Source organism: Oncorhynchus tshawytscha, unplaced genomic scaffold (genome assembly GCF_018296145.1).
Source record: "Oncorhynchus tshawytscha isolate Ot180627B unplaced genomic scaffold, Otsh_v2.0 Un_contig_4327_pilon_pilon, whole genome shotgun sequence".
Classification (NCBI taxonomy): Eukaryota; Metazoa; Chordata; class Actinopteri; order Salmoniformes; family Salmonidae; genus Oncorhynchus; species Oncorhynchus tshawytscha.
The window spans coordinates 114,657-131,034 of NW_024609802.1; the positions used below are offsets into that span (position 1 = coordinate 114,657).

General features: G+C 44.8%; 1 protein-coding gene across 6 annotated transcripts in view; it reads left to right on the plus strand.

Moving 5' to 3' along the window:
• Window positions 1-1,260: 1,260 nt before the first annotated feature.
• The window catches only part of chchd3a (coiled-coil-helix-coiled-coil-helix domain containing 3a), a 96,014-nt gene continuing 80,896 nt past the window's right edge, over window positions 1,261-16,378 (plus strand). For 3 of the 6 annotated variants that reach the window (XM_042318331.1, XM_042318330.1, XM_042318332.1), the window contains exons 1-4: window positions 1,263-1,499; window positions 2,949-3,218; window positions 4,008-4,218; window positions 13,756-13,849. In XM_042318331.1, the coding sequence (XP_042174265.1) occupies window positions 1,419-1,499; window positions 2,949-3,218; window positions 4,008-4,218; window positions 13,756-13,849 (656 nt within the window). In that variant the 5' untranslated portion in view covers window positions 1,263-1,418. Of the gene's footprint in view, window positions 1,500-2,948; window positions 3,219-4,007; window positions 4,219-13,755; window positions 13,850-16,378 lie in introns of all 6 variants that reach the window. The other 3 variants (XM_042318329.1, XM_042318334.1, XM_042318333.1) reach the window with 3 other exon arrangements.

The window sequence follows — 16,378 nt, forward strand, 5'->3', positions numbered from 1 at the left end:
TTAGGTGTGAAGGATTAGGGTTAAGGGTTAGGGTTAGGGTTAAGGGGTGAAGGATTAGGGAGGGTTAGGGTTAGGTGTGAAGGATTAGGGTTAAGGGTTAGGGTTAGGTGTGAAGGATTAGGGTTAAGGGTTAGGGTTAGGTGTGAAGGATTAGGGTTAGGTGTGAAGGATTAGGGTTAGGTGTGAAGGATTAGGGTTAAGGGTTAGGTGTGAAGGATTAGGGTTAGGGTTAGGGTTAGGTGTGAAGGATTAGGGTTAAGGGTTAGGTGTGAAGGATTAGGGTTAAGGGTTAGGTGTGAAGGATTAGGGTTAAGGGTTAGGGTTAGGTGTGAAGGATTAGGGTTAAGGGTTAGGGTTAGGTGTGAAGGATTAGGGTTAAGGGTTAGGGGAAATAGGACAGTTTCTGCCTCTAGATCACACAGCTGTGAAAGGTTGTGCTTTGCTTCTGTCTGCTTAACAAAAATAAAAAACGGATTTAATAAACAAAAAGTGTTGTCCCCTATTTTTTCACTATCCCCGGTTTAATACCTGACAAAACCATACGCTCCCAAGATTCTAAAAACTTTACTACAAACCCACATATGCACGGATTGCCTTGCTGCGCTCTCATTGAAAGCTATATGCATAGGTCTAGTAGTCTATTTGGAATTCACCTCTGTGTTTTGCTATGAAGCTGAGGGATGGAGAAATGTTACCAGTGTCAAATTCAAAGATGGACCTAGATTATAGGTGCAAGGACTGATTGTCCATGCATCATTGACAGTTTTCAACATATTTTAAATTTGTACATTGTTTGTTTACAAAGACTGAAATGACAACAAAAACATAGACAATTTAATAAAATAACCTTAGCTTGGGTTTGATGGGGTTTGATAGAGTTTTAGCTGATGAAGCTATTTATGCATTTATTTTTCCCAAAATCATTAGGCCAATTGAAATGACCATTGAACAGCAGTGAATATGACAGATAGTCTAAGTATAATCCAAACTGATTACCAATTGTATGGTTTTAAAGACCTATATATATATATATATATATATATATATATATATATAACTATAATGTGTTGTATTTATTTTGAGTGGTTTACATCATGTCTTCTTTCTTCTCCCAATTATCTATTTATTTGTTGGTTAATGTGTTTGCATACAGAATTGAAAGTGCACGATAATGATCCGTTTGGCTCTTAAAATATTCCCCAACCAATGGACACCTCTGTTGCACAAGACGTATTCTTACCTCCAATAAACGCAGCCTTTATTGGACAGCTGAAATGCTACGGAAGTGTTTCCGTGCGTGCGGCCCTGTAGCTCCCTGTCCTCGGTGTGCGACTTGACAATTTTGGCTAAAAACAGGTGGATGACAACAATTTCCATTGCATGCAGTTAGGTATCACTTCCGCTGATTGTAGTCAGAGATGGGAGCGAACAATAGCAGGCGCCGCGTCTCCTTTGAGTCGGATGAAAATGACAACATCACAGTTGTGAAGGGCATAAGGGTGAGTACTGAAAGGATGACAACAATGAGGTACTGCATAACCAAATGCTGCTCGGAAGTATTGAAGCGCGTTAAAAATGATAGGAACGACTGACTGCATTATTATAATATTATTATATTATTACCAAACAAATAGGCAATGTTATGCCAGAGTAACGTTTGTTATGGTAGCTAGGCTAGCTAACTTTGCTGTCAGTTTGACACTGGGGCTTATGCAATGGCCTCGCGTTGTCTAAATTATGAATGACTGGATACAGCTAGACCTAGTTATTAGTAATGACGACATTTAGTTTATAATAGATAATACTTGTATTTTATGACCTTGTAATTAACATTAGTTTAATCCATGTTGCACCATTAAATCCATGTCATGCAAAACACGTGTCGTGAATTTTCTGTCTGACGTGTAAGCTGATAAGTGTTTAACTGTTGCAATGGACCCTGCGTGCCAATTGAAGTTAAATATAGGTTGAGAGGCTTTAGTTTAGTTTCAAGTAAAGACTAGTTGGCACGAAAATGCCTATTGTGAAGCACCTTGTTGCTAGAAGACTCAGGACAATGTTTACGTGGAATAATCTGCTGGTGTGTGGGGGTGTTTTCCTTCTGCATTCTTGCCACACGTGCATCAATAAACAAAACATACCTTAAGGTTGTAGATTGTACACCCACATATCACAAGCAGTGTTCTACAATGGCAGCATTCTGTCTTCGTTCTACAGTTTTCAGCCAACCACAATCAAGACACTGTGATTTAACATTTAGAAATGTCAATAATCATCGCTTGTGATACGGCTTTTGAAAGACATGTCCCTTTTATCAGCAAGGAAGAATCTTTCAAATGTAAAATATACACTTACTGTAGCAGGTCTGCACAGATCCATACAGCTATGGGTGCTGCCATTTGACCAAACTACACTTCCAGAGTTGCTTGATAGCTAATTAACACCGGTGGCAACCTCTAGTCTTCCATAAACCAGTGCTGTAACATGGAGACCCTATCGAGGTGTGTATCTATTGAACCTTTTTGTTTTTTGAAATGATTTCAAAGCTTCCAAAACCAAACCTCAAGCAACTCCTGTTCAAACCGATGCCTTCGTCTATCAATCCTATATGTTATGTAATGGAACAGGGGGTCATGATCAAGGCTAGCCTAGGCCTAACTAATTGGGGAGGTGGACACATTTTAGCAGCGGTGTGTGCCACTGCTAAATGCATATTGGGGTAACACTGCTCAGGCTGATGTAATAGAGCTAGTTCACCTAGAGTTGTAGCCTTGTGTGATTAAGTTGGCTGAGGTTGGCAAGTAAATTGTGAGAACTTGCCTTTTAGACTTTGGAGTGTGGTTCAGTTGAAGTGTTTAGTGTTGCTCAGATCTGATATCCTTGTTAGTTGTGCTTTTTTCTCTCCTGTTGGTTTTCGCTCACTTATTGCTCTTCTCTCTCTTCTGCAGCTCTCTGAGAATGTCATCAACCGAATGAGGGAGCCCATAGCTCCCCTTCTTCCCCCCTCCCTTCCACAGGTCCCACCCCCTGTTCCACCCATAGAACCCATCGCACTACCACCTCAACCTCCTGCACCTGTCACTGAAGTAGTGGCTCCACCTCCACCCCCCATGGAACAGGTAGCAGCTCCGACCATCATTGACATGGTGATCCCGCCTCCTACCTTAGCTGCTTTAAAGCCTGTGGCATCCCCTCCACCACCTGCATCTGTTGAGCAGGTAACCCTCCCACCGCAGGTTGAACCCCTGGCCCCCATCCCTGTTCCCGCTCCTGTTGCTGTGGAACGCAATACCATCCCTGCACCTCCTCCTGTAATCAAACCTGTTGCTGATCCTCCTGTAATCAAACCTGTTGCTGATCCTCCTGTAATCGAACCCGTTGTTCTTCCTCCTGTAATCGAACCTGTTGCTCTTCCTCCTGTAATCGAACCCGTTGCTCTTCCTCCTGTAATCGAACCCGTTGCTCTTCCTCCTGTAATCGAACCCGTTGTTCTTCCTCCTGTAATCGAACCCGTTGCTCTTCCTCCTGTAATCGAACCCGTTGTTCTTCCTCCTGTAATCGAACCTGTTGCTCTTCCTCCTGTAATCGAACCTGTTGTTCTTCCTCCTGTAATCGAACCCGTTGTTCTTCCTCCTGTAATCGAACCCGTTGTTCTTCCTCCTGTAATCGAACCCGTTGTTCTTCCTCCTGTAATCGAACCTGTTGCTCTTCCTCCTGTAATCGAACCTGTTGTTCTTCCTCCTGTAATCGAACCCGTTGTTCTTCCTCCTGTAATCGAACCCGTTGTTCTTCCTCCTGTAATCGAACCCGTTGTTCTTCCTCCTGTAATCGAACCCGTTGCTCTTCCTCCTGTAATCAAACCTGTTGCTTCTGCTCCTCCCATTGCACCTCCTCCCCCTCCTGTAATTGAACCCATTGCTCCTCCTCCCCTTTCCTCTTCATTGGCATCCATCTCCTCCCCTGCTGTTGAGTCTGCTGCTCCTCCAATGGAAGCTTTCTCCCTGCAGCCTACAGTCAAACCCATTGCTCCGCCTCCTCCCCCAGCTGAATTCATTGCTCCTACCCCTTGTGAACCCATTGCCCCTCCTCCTCAGCCCCCAGTGGAAGCTTTTGCTCCTCCTCCCGCCCCAGAACCAGTGGAAGTTGTTGGCTCCCCTCTTCCTCCTCCCACCCCAGAGCCAGAACCAGTGGCGGTAGCACCGCCAGCAGCACATGCAGGTGAGTTCTACTATGGCGTACAGACATCTCCTTTCTGTGTTTACAAACATTGCCGCACGCAAGTTGGTGGCAGAACAAGGGGGGAGTTGTTAAAGAACGGCAGCAAAATAATTCTTTACATGTTGCTTGAGTGCATTTCACACTACTTTTGGATTATAATTGGATTTTAAGGCTTATATGACTGTCCTGCTTACTATGTTTGTCATCATCACAAATCAACTGCATTTATACTTAAAAAACACTTCAGCTTCAACCAGTAAAATGGCTCCTTGGCTAGCTTTTGCTACATCCTATATCAATGAGTGTTAGCATTCTAGCTAACAACCGCTGCATCCAAAATAATAATTTTTTAAAGATCACAACCAAATATAATCTCAGTGAGTTCAAGCAATAATCAAAACGTCTTTGCAATTTTTTGGGGGTTTAGAAGTAATAAAAATGTAAATCTAGGCTATGTTGAATATGCGCAGATGTCGATGCTTTCTTACTGCTGCCAAGAGTTTCCACAAAACAGTATGACGTCAGTATGTCGTGTCTGATAAAGGGTCTATAGTGTACAGCCATAAGGCTCTCGGTGGAACCATGCTTATATGACATACATGCATTCATTCACACCACTCAAACTGTCAATGAGACTGTCAGTTAATTTACTGGTTCAGTTGGATTATTGCACTGTGTGCTGGTATTTGACCACCTCGTAACTAATTCAGAGGTGGTCATTCGTACTGCTGCCTCCACTTCCTCTGAAATGAGCTAAAGCAATTTGACTTAAATTGACATGTTCACACAGCAGGTCACAGTCATGACCCCAGGCATCACACTGTTCAGTGGGTTAGAAGTCCAGCTTTTGGGATCTGTACTCAGTGATCATTTGGGAATCTTGACCTTACTTTTAAGTCAGCCCACGCATACAGCACAAATGTTCTCTCCCCTCTGATTGTAATTAGTCTTCGTTCTCAGTATTCCGCTCACAGTGGCCTCTGGTATTATGATTCATTGGCATCGCCAAAGCGCTAATGAAACGATTAATTCTTACTTGTAATAAAGTTAATGAATTGATGCCGCACTTAAGCCCATTTCCTATATTTTAGCCCACTAGGCAGCTGAAACCATTGCCCTTTTTTCCTCCTCTGTTTTGTGGAAATCCTCAAATTGACTGTTTTTCACTGTTAAATATGATGCATTCTTTCCCTCCACTAGCCCATTTGCTTAGGGCTGCTTTGCATCTTGCGTGTTAAGGGTCATCTTACACTGGTATCGTAGTGTATCAGGTTTTCACCATAGGGAAAGGACTGTTGAAGGTAAGGCAGGAAACGATGGGGACATGGGAGGTTCCGTCACAGATGATGACAACGGTGGGCGAAGAGGTTTCCCCATCCTTGACGGCACACAATGGGTGTGATAATTAAAAAGTGGCCATCTTAAAGGCACGCTGCGCTGCCTCTGGTGATTAAAACAACACCTCCTCAGTTTCACACAACAAACCAGCCGGGCATCATTATGAAAAGGCTGTGGGCGTGCGTTTTCTGCTTAAGTGTTAATCTGGAATAGAAATCTCCCTAGAAAAACTCCCAAGCCACTTATCAACTGTCAGACATGCTGTACTGTAAGTTAACGCTATCAGGTCTTTCTTAATATGCTGTTTGGGCTCTCTACTTGAGGACATTGTTAATACAATTGGTCTTGTGTTATGCTACTCACACATTCTTAACAAAAACACTTTTGTATAAATCTGTTTTCATTAGCGCCCGGCCATTCACGCAATCGCTCTCCGTTTTTCTGTCTGTCTAAAAATCACTCCCTATTGTACACGTTAATTGCTTTGCAGATTAAAAGATAAACACGGCAATGTCTCACTACATTTTTTTGATCATGGATTTGTATGAACTGTTTTTTGGGGGATTGTGTATTATTGAAGGAAAAAATGTCAGCTATTTCCACTTAAAAAGCAACATTTTAAGAATTGTCTTTAGTGTCTTCAAAAGGTAATACTTATTTTTTTTTTCTATTTAAATGTTTGCACCTTTTCGGTTAGTAAAGGACCCTTGTTTATAGTACTAACAGATGAGGTCTATTATGCCTTGCGTGTCTTTTTCACCCTATTCATCATCATCATTAAGATCACTTTATTGGTTAATTGCACAGAAGGTCTAACTGAAATCTGACTTCTGCTTTTTAAGACACACACATGCATACATACCAATACAGGTTTTGGAGAGGTGCGGTAGGATGCAACACTGGACACGCAGGGAGCTCTTGTTATGGGGGGTAAAGTGCCTTGCTCAAGAGCACAATGGCAGGAAATGGCATGTAGGATTTGATACCAGCAACCCTCAGGTTGCCAGCTCAGTTCCTGCCAGATTTTTCCAGTTTGACCTGGGATTCTAATTTTCAAACTTTTGGTTGCTGGCTCGCCACCCTAACCACTAGACTACCTGCTGCCCCAGTACAGTATGTATACAGTATGTCCAGACTTTTGGTTGCTGGCTCGCCACCCTAACCACTAGACTACCTGCTGCCCCAGTACAGTATGTATACAGTATGTCCAGACTTTTGGTTGCTGGCTCGCCACCCTAACCACTAGACTACCTGCTGCCCCAGTACAGTATGTATACAGTATGTCCAGACTTGACATTTGAGATGGGGCAAAGGTCACCAAGGAGCTCTAGCGAAGCTAGCCTAATTGCAGCTCGTGTTTTTGTCAGTGTAGTTTTTTTTTTAAACCGTTGATTGAGCTCCACATCTTTCGATACGGGTCACGGCTGGACCACATGTCTTTTTGAATTTAGGTGAAAGTAACAGACCCCAGACGCATCAATAAGTCACTGTAACCAAGTACAAATCAAGTTGTACGTTTTGGTGCATGAGTGAGTCAGTTTCTCTCCTAACTTACCTAAGTTGGTATGTTAGGTAATGCAGAGCTGCATATTAATTTCCACACAGGTTACCATTGCAATCAGAGTAAGAGTTGTGTTCTGTTCCTGCCCACATCACCAGACAGTAATAACACTCACATCTGACTAATGAGCTTTGAGTTGGAGGAGAAAGATTTCTCTCTCTCCTCTTCCTTCCCTCAGTATGTGTGGTAGAAAGTACTATATATTTTTTAACGTCAGGGGTTCGTCAGGTGCATGGTGGTTTGGTTACTAGATGACTGCAGGACACGTGGAGCTTTTCTATAGTGCTATAACCTTCATTCGTTGTGTTCTTGTGACGGCTTCAAATTCTTCTCAACATGGGTGGCCTACATGTGTGGCCTACATGTGTGGCCTACATGTGTGGCCTACATGGGTGGCCTACATGGGTGGCCTACATGGGTGGCCTACATGGGTGGCCTACATGGGTGGCCTACAAGCACAGTGATGTAAGTCGGCATTGAAAGAAAGGGTACGTGTTTTCAAGGTTGTCCCATGTTCATTATACACTTAGTGCACAAAGCATTAGGAACACCTTCCTAATAATGATTTTGCCCTCCGAACAGCCTCAATTTGTCGGGCATAGACTACAAGGTGTCGAAAGCGTTCCACAGCGATGCTGGCCCAATGCTTCCTATAGTTGTGTGAGATTGTCTGGATGTCCTTTGGGTGGTGGGCCATTCTTGATACACAAGGGGAACTTTTGGCCATGACGAACCCAGCAGTGTTGTAGTTGTTAACACATTCAAACCAGTGCGCCTGGCACCTACTACCATACCCCGTTCAAGACCACTTAAATCTTTTGTCTTGACCATTCACACACTGAATGGCACACATACACAATCCATGTTCTTTATCTCGTCTCCTCCCCTTCATCTACACTGATTGAAGTGGATTTAACAGGTGACATCAATAAGGGATCATAGCTTTCAACTGGTCTGTCATGGAAAGAGGTGTTCCTAATGTTTTATACACTGTTTAAATGCACTCAACAGGAAAACGTCAACTTGGCGTATCGATCGCGTCTTGTCTTTTTGGAAAAACTCTGCTGTCTTGTTAAACAGTCACCAAGGCTCGAGCCCAATACCACATTTTCATGAAGGTTGCAATTTAATGAGGGGAGGGTGGGGGGTGTTGATTGTGTGCCCATGAGTGGTGGTATGGAGTTAGACCTCTTGGCTGTCTCTAAATCACGGCCTCGTCGCGTGTGTGTGCTGATTACAGTATGGTCAAGGTTGAGCCTCCTACACTGCTCTATGCAGGTTATAAATATTCATACTCCTGCGCCCACACACTGGCTAGCACGGCCTAATAGCCTGCTTAAAGATGACTAGAGAGAGAGAGGTGTAAGATGAGCGGTATAAAACACCTGCCATCGCATAATTCTCCCTCTAAAATGGCTTCCCTGGTCTTCATCATCAAATGGGAAGTGATAAGTTATTCTTGTGATTAAATTACAGGCGTAGGTGGGGGAGCGAGTCGGTGGAATGAATAGATGGACGTTTTTGCACGAGACAGCGGCTACGAGGGTAGTTTTTCTTTTTGAAGGTGTTGGAAACGTCTGCATCTTGGAGGTGAGTGTGAGGCGTGCAGAAGTGGTAATGTTACAGATTATGCCCTCTATGCAGGTCACGGGGTTAATGAAATGTCTGATGAGAAACACAATTTGCCTCCCGTCTATCTCCCTTTGCCTAGAAAGAGCTCCTTTCTAGTTGTGTTTTTCTCACCGGGGTTTAGGGGGTGACGGGGGAAAAAATCTCAAAGATGAGTTTTTAATCTCTTTAACATTTCCATGTCCTACTCAGGATTGACACGGGGGCTCTGTTGATCTGGAATTGTCTGACCCCTGCCAAGCCGATGGAGTGCCCGAAGGACCCTTGACATGTTTATCCTATCAGAACCCATTTTACGGCTGACTCCCTTTTCCTCGGAGTAGGGAAGTACAGGAGGAACAGGGGGTATAATGATGATGAGGAGGGTTGTAATTGCAGACCTACACAGTTTGGTCCATAGTCTTCACAAAATTGTGTAAGACCACCAGAACTGTTGAGTCAGGCCAAACGCTACATAACATCCAATGATAATGTAAGTGTAGTCTGGGGAGGCTGTAAAATGGATTCCAGTCTAGACCGATTACACAGGTTTATTTCTCTGTAGTCTTCCAACACTCTCTCAGCCTCCTTCAGATTATGTGTTGGTTGCTGTCAGCAGTTTGCTCGACAGGTAGTGTTTCTGATGTATTCTTGGTGCCAGGTGTGCTGGGCCTACTCTCTTTCAGGATCAATTGAAGGGATTGCAGACATTTGTTTACCATGTTATCAAACGTTCTCGACTGATTAGCGTCATCACAATCAAATTATATTTTATTGGTCAGTAACATATTTAGCATATGTTATTGCTGGTGTAGCGAAATGCTTGTGTTCCAAGCTACAACAATGCAGTAATATCTAACAATACACACATCTGAAAGAATGGAATTAAGAAATATATGAATATCAGATTGCGCAATGTCGGAGTGGCATTGACTAACATACAGTAGAATAGAATACAGTATATACATATGAGATGATTAAAGCAGTATGTAAACAAGAGACTAGTGTTCCATTATTAAGTGCCCAGTGATTCTATGTATATCGGGCAGCAGCCTCTAAGGTGCAGGGTTGAGTAACCGGGTGGTAGCTGGCTAGTGATGGCTATTTAGCAGTCTGAAGGCCTTGAGATTGGGAGACAGTTTCTGTTTCGGCCAGGTCACACCACCCTCTAGAGAGCCCATTTCAGATGGTCAGTGATGTGTTGGCCAGGTCACACCACCCTCTAGAGAGACCATTTCAGATGGTCAGTGATGTGTTGGCCAGGTCACACCACCCTCTAGAGAGACCATTTCAGATGGTCAGTGATGTGTTGGCCAGGTCACACCACCCTCTAGAGAGACCATTTCAGATGGTCAGTGATGTGTTGGCCAGGTCACACCACCCTCTAGAGCGACCATTTCAGATGGTCAGTGATGTGTTGGCCAGGTCACACCACCCTCTAGAGCGACCATTTCAGATGGTCAGTGATGTGTTGGCCAGGTCACACCACCCTCTAGAGAGACCATTTCAGATGGTCAGTGATGTGTTGGCCAGGTCACACCACCCTCTAGAGAGACCATTTCAGATGGTCAGTGATGTGTTGGCCAGGTCACACCACCCTCTAGAGAGCCCTGAACACTGAAGAATACACTCTTTGCCGCATGTTTTTTTGCACAACATGACAACATTCCCTTTGCATTCTCTCTCCAAGTTTCTACAGACGGCTCTCTGTCCACCCGCCTTTACACTCTCATTCTGTTCTCTGAAATTAGGTTGGAGGGAGAGGAAGGAAAAGAGATGGGAGGAGAGACAGAAAGGGGAAGGAGATCCAAAGAGAGGCAGGTGGTTAGACAGAGCAGGAGAAATAGGATTGACTTTACTTTCAGCAGGCTGGGACTCCAGAGGACCTGTGGAGCCCTTTTCTGTTTTAAGATCCGTATCTTTAATTCACTTATCAAATATCAGCGTCCCGGAGAGATGATGCATGGAGGGGCTCCTAACCCCGGCATCCATTACCTCAACCCACTGTTTGATTAATGCCTTTCCCGCAGAGAAATATGGTATTGAGCCCGGGCATCGTCACGGTAACAAGAAGCTATTCTTGGCCTTGATGAGAAGTGGCAGTATAAGGTACTTAGACCCTCCTTTTGACACTTTCTTTTGGGAGGAATCTAGCCGCTGTTTTTATGGATGCGACAATCAGTAGAGGGCACAGGAAAGACAGGAGGTGAGGTGGTAGACACCTTCGTTGATACTCAAAGGGAACATAAAAGTTCCCATTGACTTAAGGCCCCGTTAGAATTATACAGGGCTGCAATAGCATGCTCGTCTATTTTAATGTGTCAATCTGGTCTGAGATAATGACTCACCTGAAGCAAGGAGGGGTCTTAGTAATGAGTCAGGTTGACTTTTATGCACTATTTAGCTAACACAGGGAAGGACACCTGCTTGTGCCTGGGCTCTGTTAGTCTGAGAGTTTAATTAACTCAGTAGAGACTGAGACTCCTGCACTCCTAGGGGGTACTCCGCATGCGCGCACACACACACACACACACACACACGGAAGCGCCATGCCGACATCTCTCAAGTGAAGCTGACTGAACCACAGATCCAGGGAATTGGAGAGAGGCTTCATGCCTCATTTTCCTCCCTCCTACACTCATCCCTCTATCCCTGTCTGTTCCTCTCCCTCTCTTTCCTCTATCCCCCCCATTAGAGGGGATTTTTATTTGAGGTCCTATCCTTCTCAGGACCGAAGGGGGAGGGGTACCCAGAAGACGAGAACCTGGGCTGTAAACAAGCTCCAGTCACAAACAGTCTCCGAGGGCTTTTCCTGCTCTGCTCTACAGTGTGTTAGAGATTATAGGTGTTCCACTTGTTCAGCAAATGAGAGTTAGCCAGCCAGCCAATTTCGGTGTGTGTCCTTCACCGTTACACTGCGACCGGGTCTACCTGGTAATAACAGGCTCTCTGACGATGGCGATTATCCCATCTCTCTGTAATGCGCCAGTCTCACTTGAGTCATCTGTAAGCACACACCCCTCTCTCTCTCTCTCTCTCTCCCAGCACTGCAGTGCTGCTGCTGCACCGACACACCGCATGGCACTTCTGCCTTCAGAGCACGTTTTGGCCTCTTAGCTCGCCCCACGTCTTACTTTCATGCTTAATTACCTGCCAAGATAGGACCAAGAAGACACACGGTCAAACATGCCATGATGCCAGTAACATAAATACAAGGAGATTGGGGGAAAAGTAAAGCTATAAAAAAATGTGTGGGGAGGTTGTGTGATGAGGTTTTAATAGCGCAGGTGATTGGTGGTGCGTGGCAGATCTAACCCTCCCTTCTCCCCTTCTCTGTCTGCATAGCTCTCCTCTAATCTCTGTATAGCCCTCCTCTCTTCTGTCTGTATAGCCCTCCTCTCTTCTGTCTGCATAGCCCTCCTCTCTTCTCTGTATAGCCCTCCTCTCTTCTGGCTGCATAGCCCTCCTCTCTTCTGGCTGTATAGCCCTCCTCTCTTCTGGCTGTATAGCCCTCCTCTCTTCTGGCTGCATAGCCCTCCTCTCTTCTGGCTGCATAGCCCTCCTCTCTTCTGGCTGTATAGCCCTCCTCTCTTCTGGCTGTATAGGCCTCCTCTCTTCTGGCTGTATAGCCCTCCTCTCTTCTGGCTGTATAGGCCTCCTCTCTTCTCTGGCTGCCTCCTGGCTAAGCCCTCCTCTCTTCTGGCTATAGCCCTCCTCTCTTCTGGCTGTATCTTAGCCCTCCTCTCTTCTGGCTGTATAGCCCTCCTCTCTTCTGGCTGTATAGCCCTCCTCTCTTCTGGCTGTATAGCCTCCTCCTCTGGCCTCTCTTCTGGCTGTATAGCCCTCCTCTCTTCTGGCTGTATAGCCCTCCTCTCTTCTGGCTGTATAGCCCTCCTCTCTTCTGGCTGTATAGCCCTCCTCTCTTCTGGCTGTATAGCTCCTCCTCTTCTGGCTGGCCTCCTCTCTTCTGGCTGTATAGCCCTCCTCTCTTCTGGCTGTATAGCCTCCTCTCTTCTGGCTGCTGGCTGCATAGGCCTCCTCTCTTCTGGCTATAGCTTCTGGCTGCATAGCCCTCCTCTCTTCTGGCTGTATAGCCCTCCTCTCTTCTGGCTGTATAGCCCTCCTCTCTTCTGGCATAGCCCTCCTCTCTTCTCCTCTCTTCTGGCCTCCTCCTCTCTTCTGGCTGTATAGGCCTCCTCTCTTCTGGCTGTATAGGCCTCCTCTTCTGGCTGCATAGGCCTCCTTCTGGCTGCATAGGCCTCCCTCTTCTGGCTGTATAGCCTCCCTCTTCTGGCTGTATCTCTTCTGGCTGCATAGGCCTCCTCTCTTCTGGCTGCATAGGCCTCTCTCTCTTCTGGCATAGGCCTCCTCTCTTCTGGCTCCTCTCTTCTGGCTGCATAGGCCTCCTCTCTTCTGGCTGTATAGGCCTCCTCTCTTCTGGCTGCATAGGCCTCCTCTCTTGGCTGGCCTCCCTCCTCTCTTCTGGCTGCATATAGGCCCTCCTCTCTTCTGGCTGGCCCTCCTCTCTTCTGGCTGTATAGCCCTCCTCTCTTCTGGCTGTATAGGCCTCCTCTCTTCTGGCTGTATAGGCCTCCTCTCTTCTGGCTGGCCTCCCTCTTCTGGCTGTATCTCTTCTGGCTGTATAGGCCTGGCTGTATAGGCCTCCTCTCTTCTGGCTAGGCCTCCTCTCTTCTGGCTGTATAGCCCTCCTCTCTTCTGGCTGTATAGCCCTCCTCTCTTCTGGCTGTATAGCCCTCCTCTCTTCTGGCTGTATAGGCCTCCTCTCTTCTGGCTGTATAGCCCTCCTCTCTTCTGGCTGCATAGGCCTCGTCTCTTCTGGCGGCATAGCTCATAAGGCTAGAGAGCATGAGAGGCCAGTCCCACCTTACTACCCTCACAGAACACACACCATGTTTTATTGCCCACAGCTTGTCAACATACGCATGGTAAACGGGTACATCATACAGTACATGTCACACACTGGTCCACAATGCCTCACCCTGGCCTATCTGTCTGTCTCTCTCCTATAGTTGATGAAGAGGAGCTGAGGAAGAAGATCACAGAGGATCTGCAGAAAGGCCTGTTGAAGGAGAGGGTGAAGGCTGAGCAGGAGCTGCAAGCATGGTGAGACACACACACACACGTCCCTATGAACCACCATGGTTAAACACCACCACATCAGCTTTACCTGTCCACTGTAGTACAGTAACTGTCCTCGAACAGCCTCATACAAAACAATGCAGTAGGTGTTGGAATGTATCCTGTCTAAGCCCCACCCCTGACCATAGCCCTTCCATTAACCTCTATGGGACTGAGCCACACCCTCTACTTCTCTGATTTGTCCTTTGGTTTGTTGCGTTCTTTGAAGGGTTGTGAAGCCAATGGTAATTTACCAAAGTTACTGGAATCTTCAGTAATAGTGGTCATTAACAGAAAATCTATGGCAATCGCATCGTCTTTTTGGTCATTTATATTTGAATAATACTTCAACTGCAACTCTTCCAACTATTGATGTTTTTCATAACAGCCACCAGTTTGACGCCAAAACATTGTCAATGAATACATATTGACTTCGTAAAATAAATGTGTAAAAATATATCAAGGGTTTTTCATGCTTTATTCTCAGTGCCTTCAGAAAGTATTCACACCCCCTGACTTTTTCCACATTTTGTTGTGTTACAGCCTGAATTTAAAATGGATTAAATTGAGATTTGTTGTCACTGGCCTACACACAATGCCCCATTTCAAATTGGAATGATGTTTTTTGAGAATTTGCCAAATTGAATAAGAAATGAAAAGCTGACATGTCTTGTGTCAGTAAGTATTCAACACCTTTGTTATGGCAGGCCTAAATACCTTCAGTAGGAAACATGTGCTTAACTATTCACCTCATAAGTTGCATGGACTCACTCTGTGTGCAATAATATTGTTTAACATGATTTTTAAATGACTACCTCATCTCTGTCCCCCACACATACATTTATCGCTAAGGTCCCTCAGTCGAGCAGTGAATTTCAAACACATTCAGCCACAAAGACCAGGGAGGTTTCCAATGACTTGCAAAGAAGGGCACCTGTTGGTAGAGGGGTAACAAATAAGCAAATTAGACATTGAATATCCCTTTGAGCACGGTGAAGTTATTAATTACACTTTGGATGGTGTATCAATACACACAGTCACTACAAAGATACAGACTCCTTCCTAACTCAGAAAGAAAACCGCTCCGGGATTTTACCATGACGCCAATGGTGACTTTAAAACCTTTGCAAAGTTTAATGGTTGTGATTAAAACTGGGGTTGGATCAACAACATTGTATTTACTCCACGAGATGAACCTTATTGACAGAGTGAAAAGAAGGAAGATTGTACAGAATAAAAATATTCCAAAACATGCATCAGAAGTAATACTGCAAAAAATGTGGCAAAGCAATTCAGTTTTCCTGAATACAAAGTGTAATGTTTGAGGCAAATCTAATATAACACATTACTGAGTACCACTCTCCATATTTTCAAGCATAGTGGTGGCTGCATCATGCTATGGGTATTATTTTTAATCTTTTAGGACTGGAGAGTTTTTCAGGATAAAAAAAGAAACGTAACTTAGTTCAGTCTGTTTTCCACCAGACACTGGGAGATTTATTCACCTTTCAGCAGGACAATAACCTGAAACACAAGGCCAAATCTGCGCTGATGTTGCTTACCAAGAAGACAGTGAATGTTCCTGATTGGCTGAGTTTGTTTTTACTTTTTTTTGACCAATTTGACAGAGCTTGAAGAATTTTGAAAATGATAATGGGAAAATGTTGCACATTCCAGGTGTGTAATGCTCTTAGACTTACCCAGAAAGACTCACAGCTGTAATCGCTGCCAAAGGTGATTCTAACATGGTTGAGTACTTATATAATCAAGATGCAGTATATTAGTGTTTTACTTTTCATATAATTATAATTATTTTAAACATATGTGAGAATTTTTCTTTGACTTTAGAGTATTTGGTCTACATCATTGACGACAAATGGCAATTAAATCCATTTTAATCTCACTTTGGAACACAACAAACTGTGGAAAAGTCATTGTGTGTGAATACTTTCTGAATGTACTATATAGTTTCCTGATTCCAGAAGAATGGGAGAGAAAGCACACTTCTGCAGAAACTCCCTGCCAGTTCTGTGTTCCATTAATAGTAAAAAAGGTCAGATTCATCCCTTCTCCCACATGTTCAATCTATTTATCTTCCGAAGCACATCAGCGTTTATTTCGTCCCCCTTACCTCCTTTTTTTGGGGCTCAATTAATCATGCCTGGGAGAGGGCGCCATCGAGATGTAATTTCCTGGGCGCTGAGTGGGTGATCTATTAGCCAGCCTTGATGAGGCATCGTGACTTCCTTCCCAGCGCCTTCCCCACTTCTCGTCGGCATCCCAAATGGCTCCCTATTCACTATATAGTGCACTACTTTTGACCAGGGCCCACAGGTGTAGCTATTGCACTCTGGTCAAAAGTAGTGCACTATGTAGGAAATAGGGTGCCATTTGGGGTGTGAAACTCCCTTTTCCTCCCCTCTTCGCCACAATAGAGCAGGTGCATGTCCCATCAAGTCTGATAAACACATCATTCCCCTCTAATGGTACTGGATGGGCTCCAAAGACTTACCA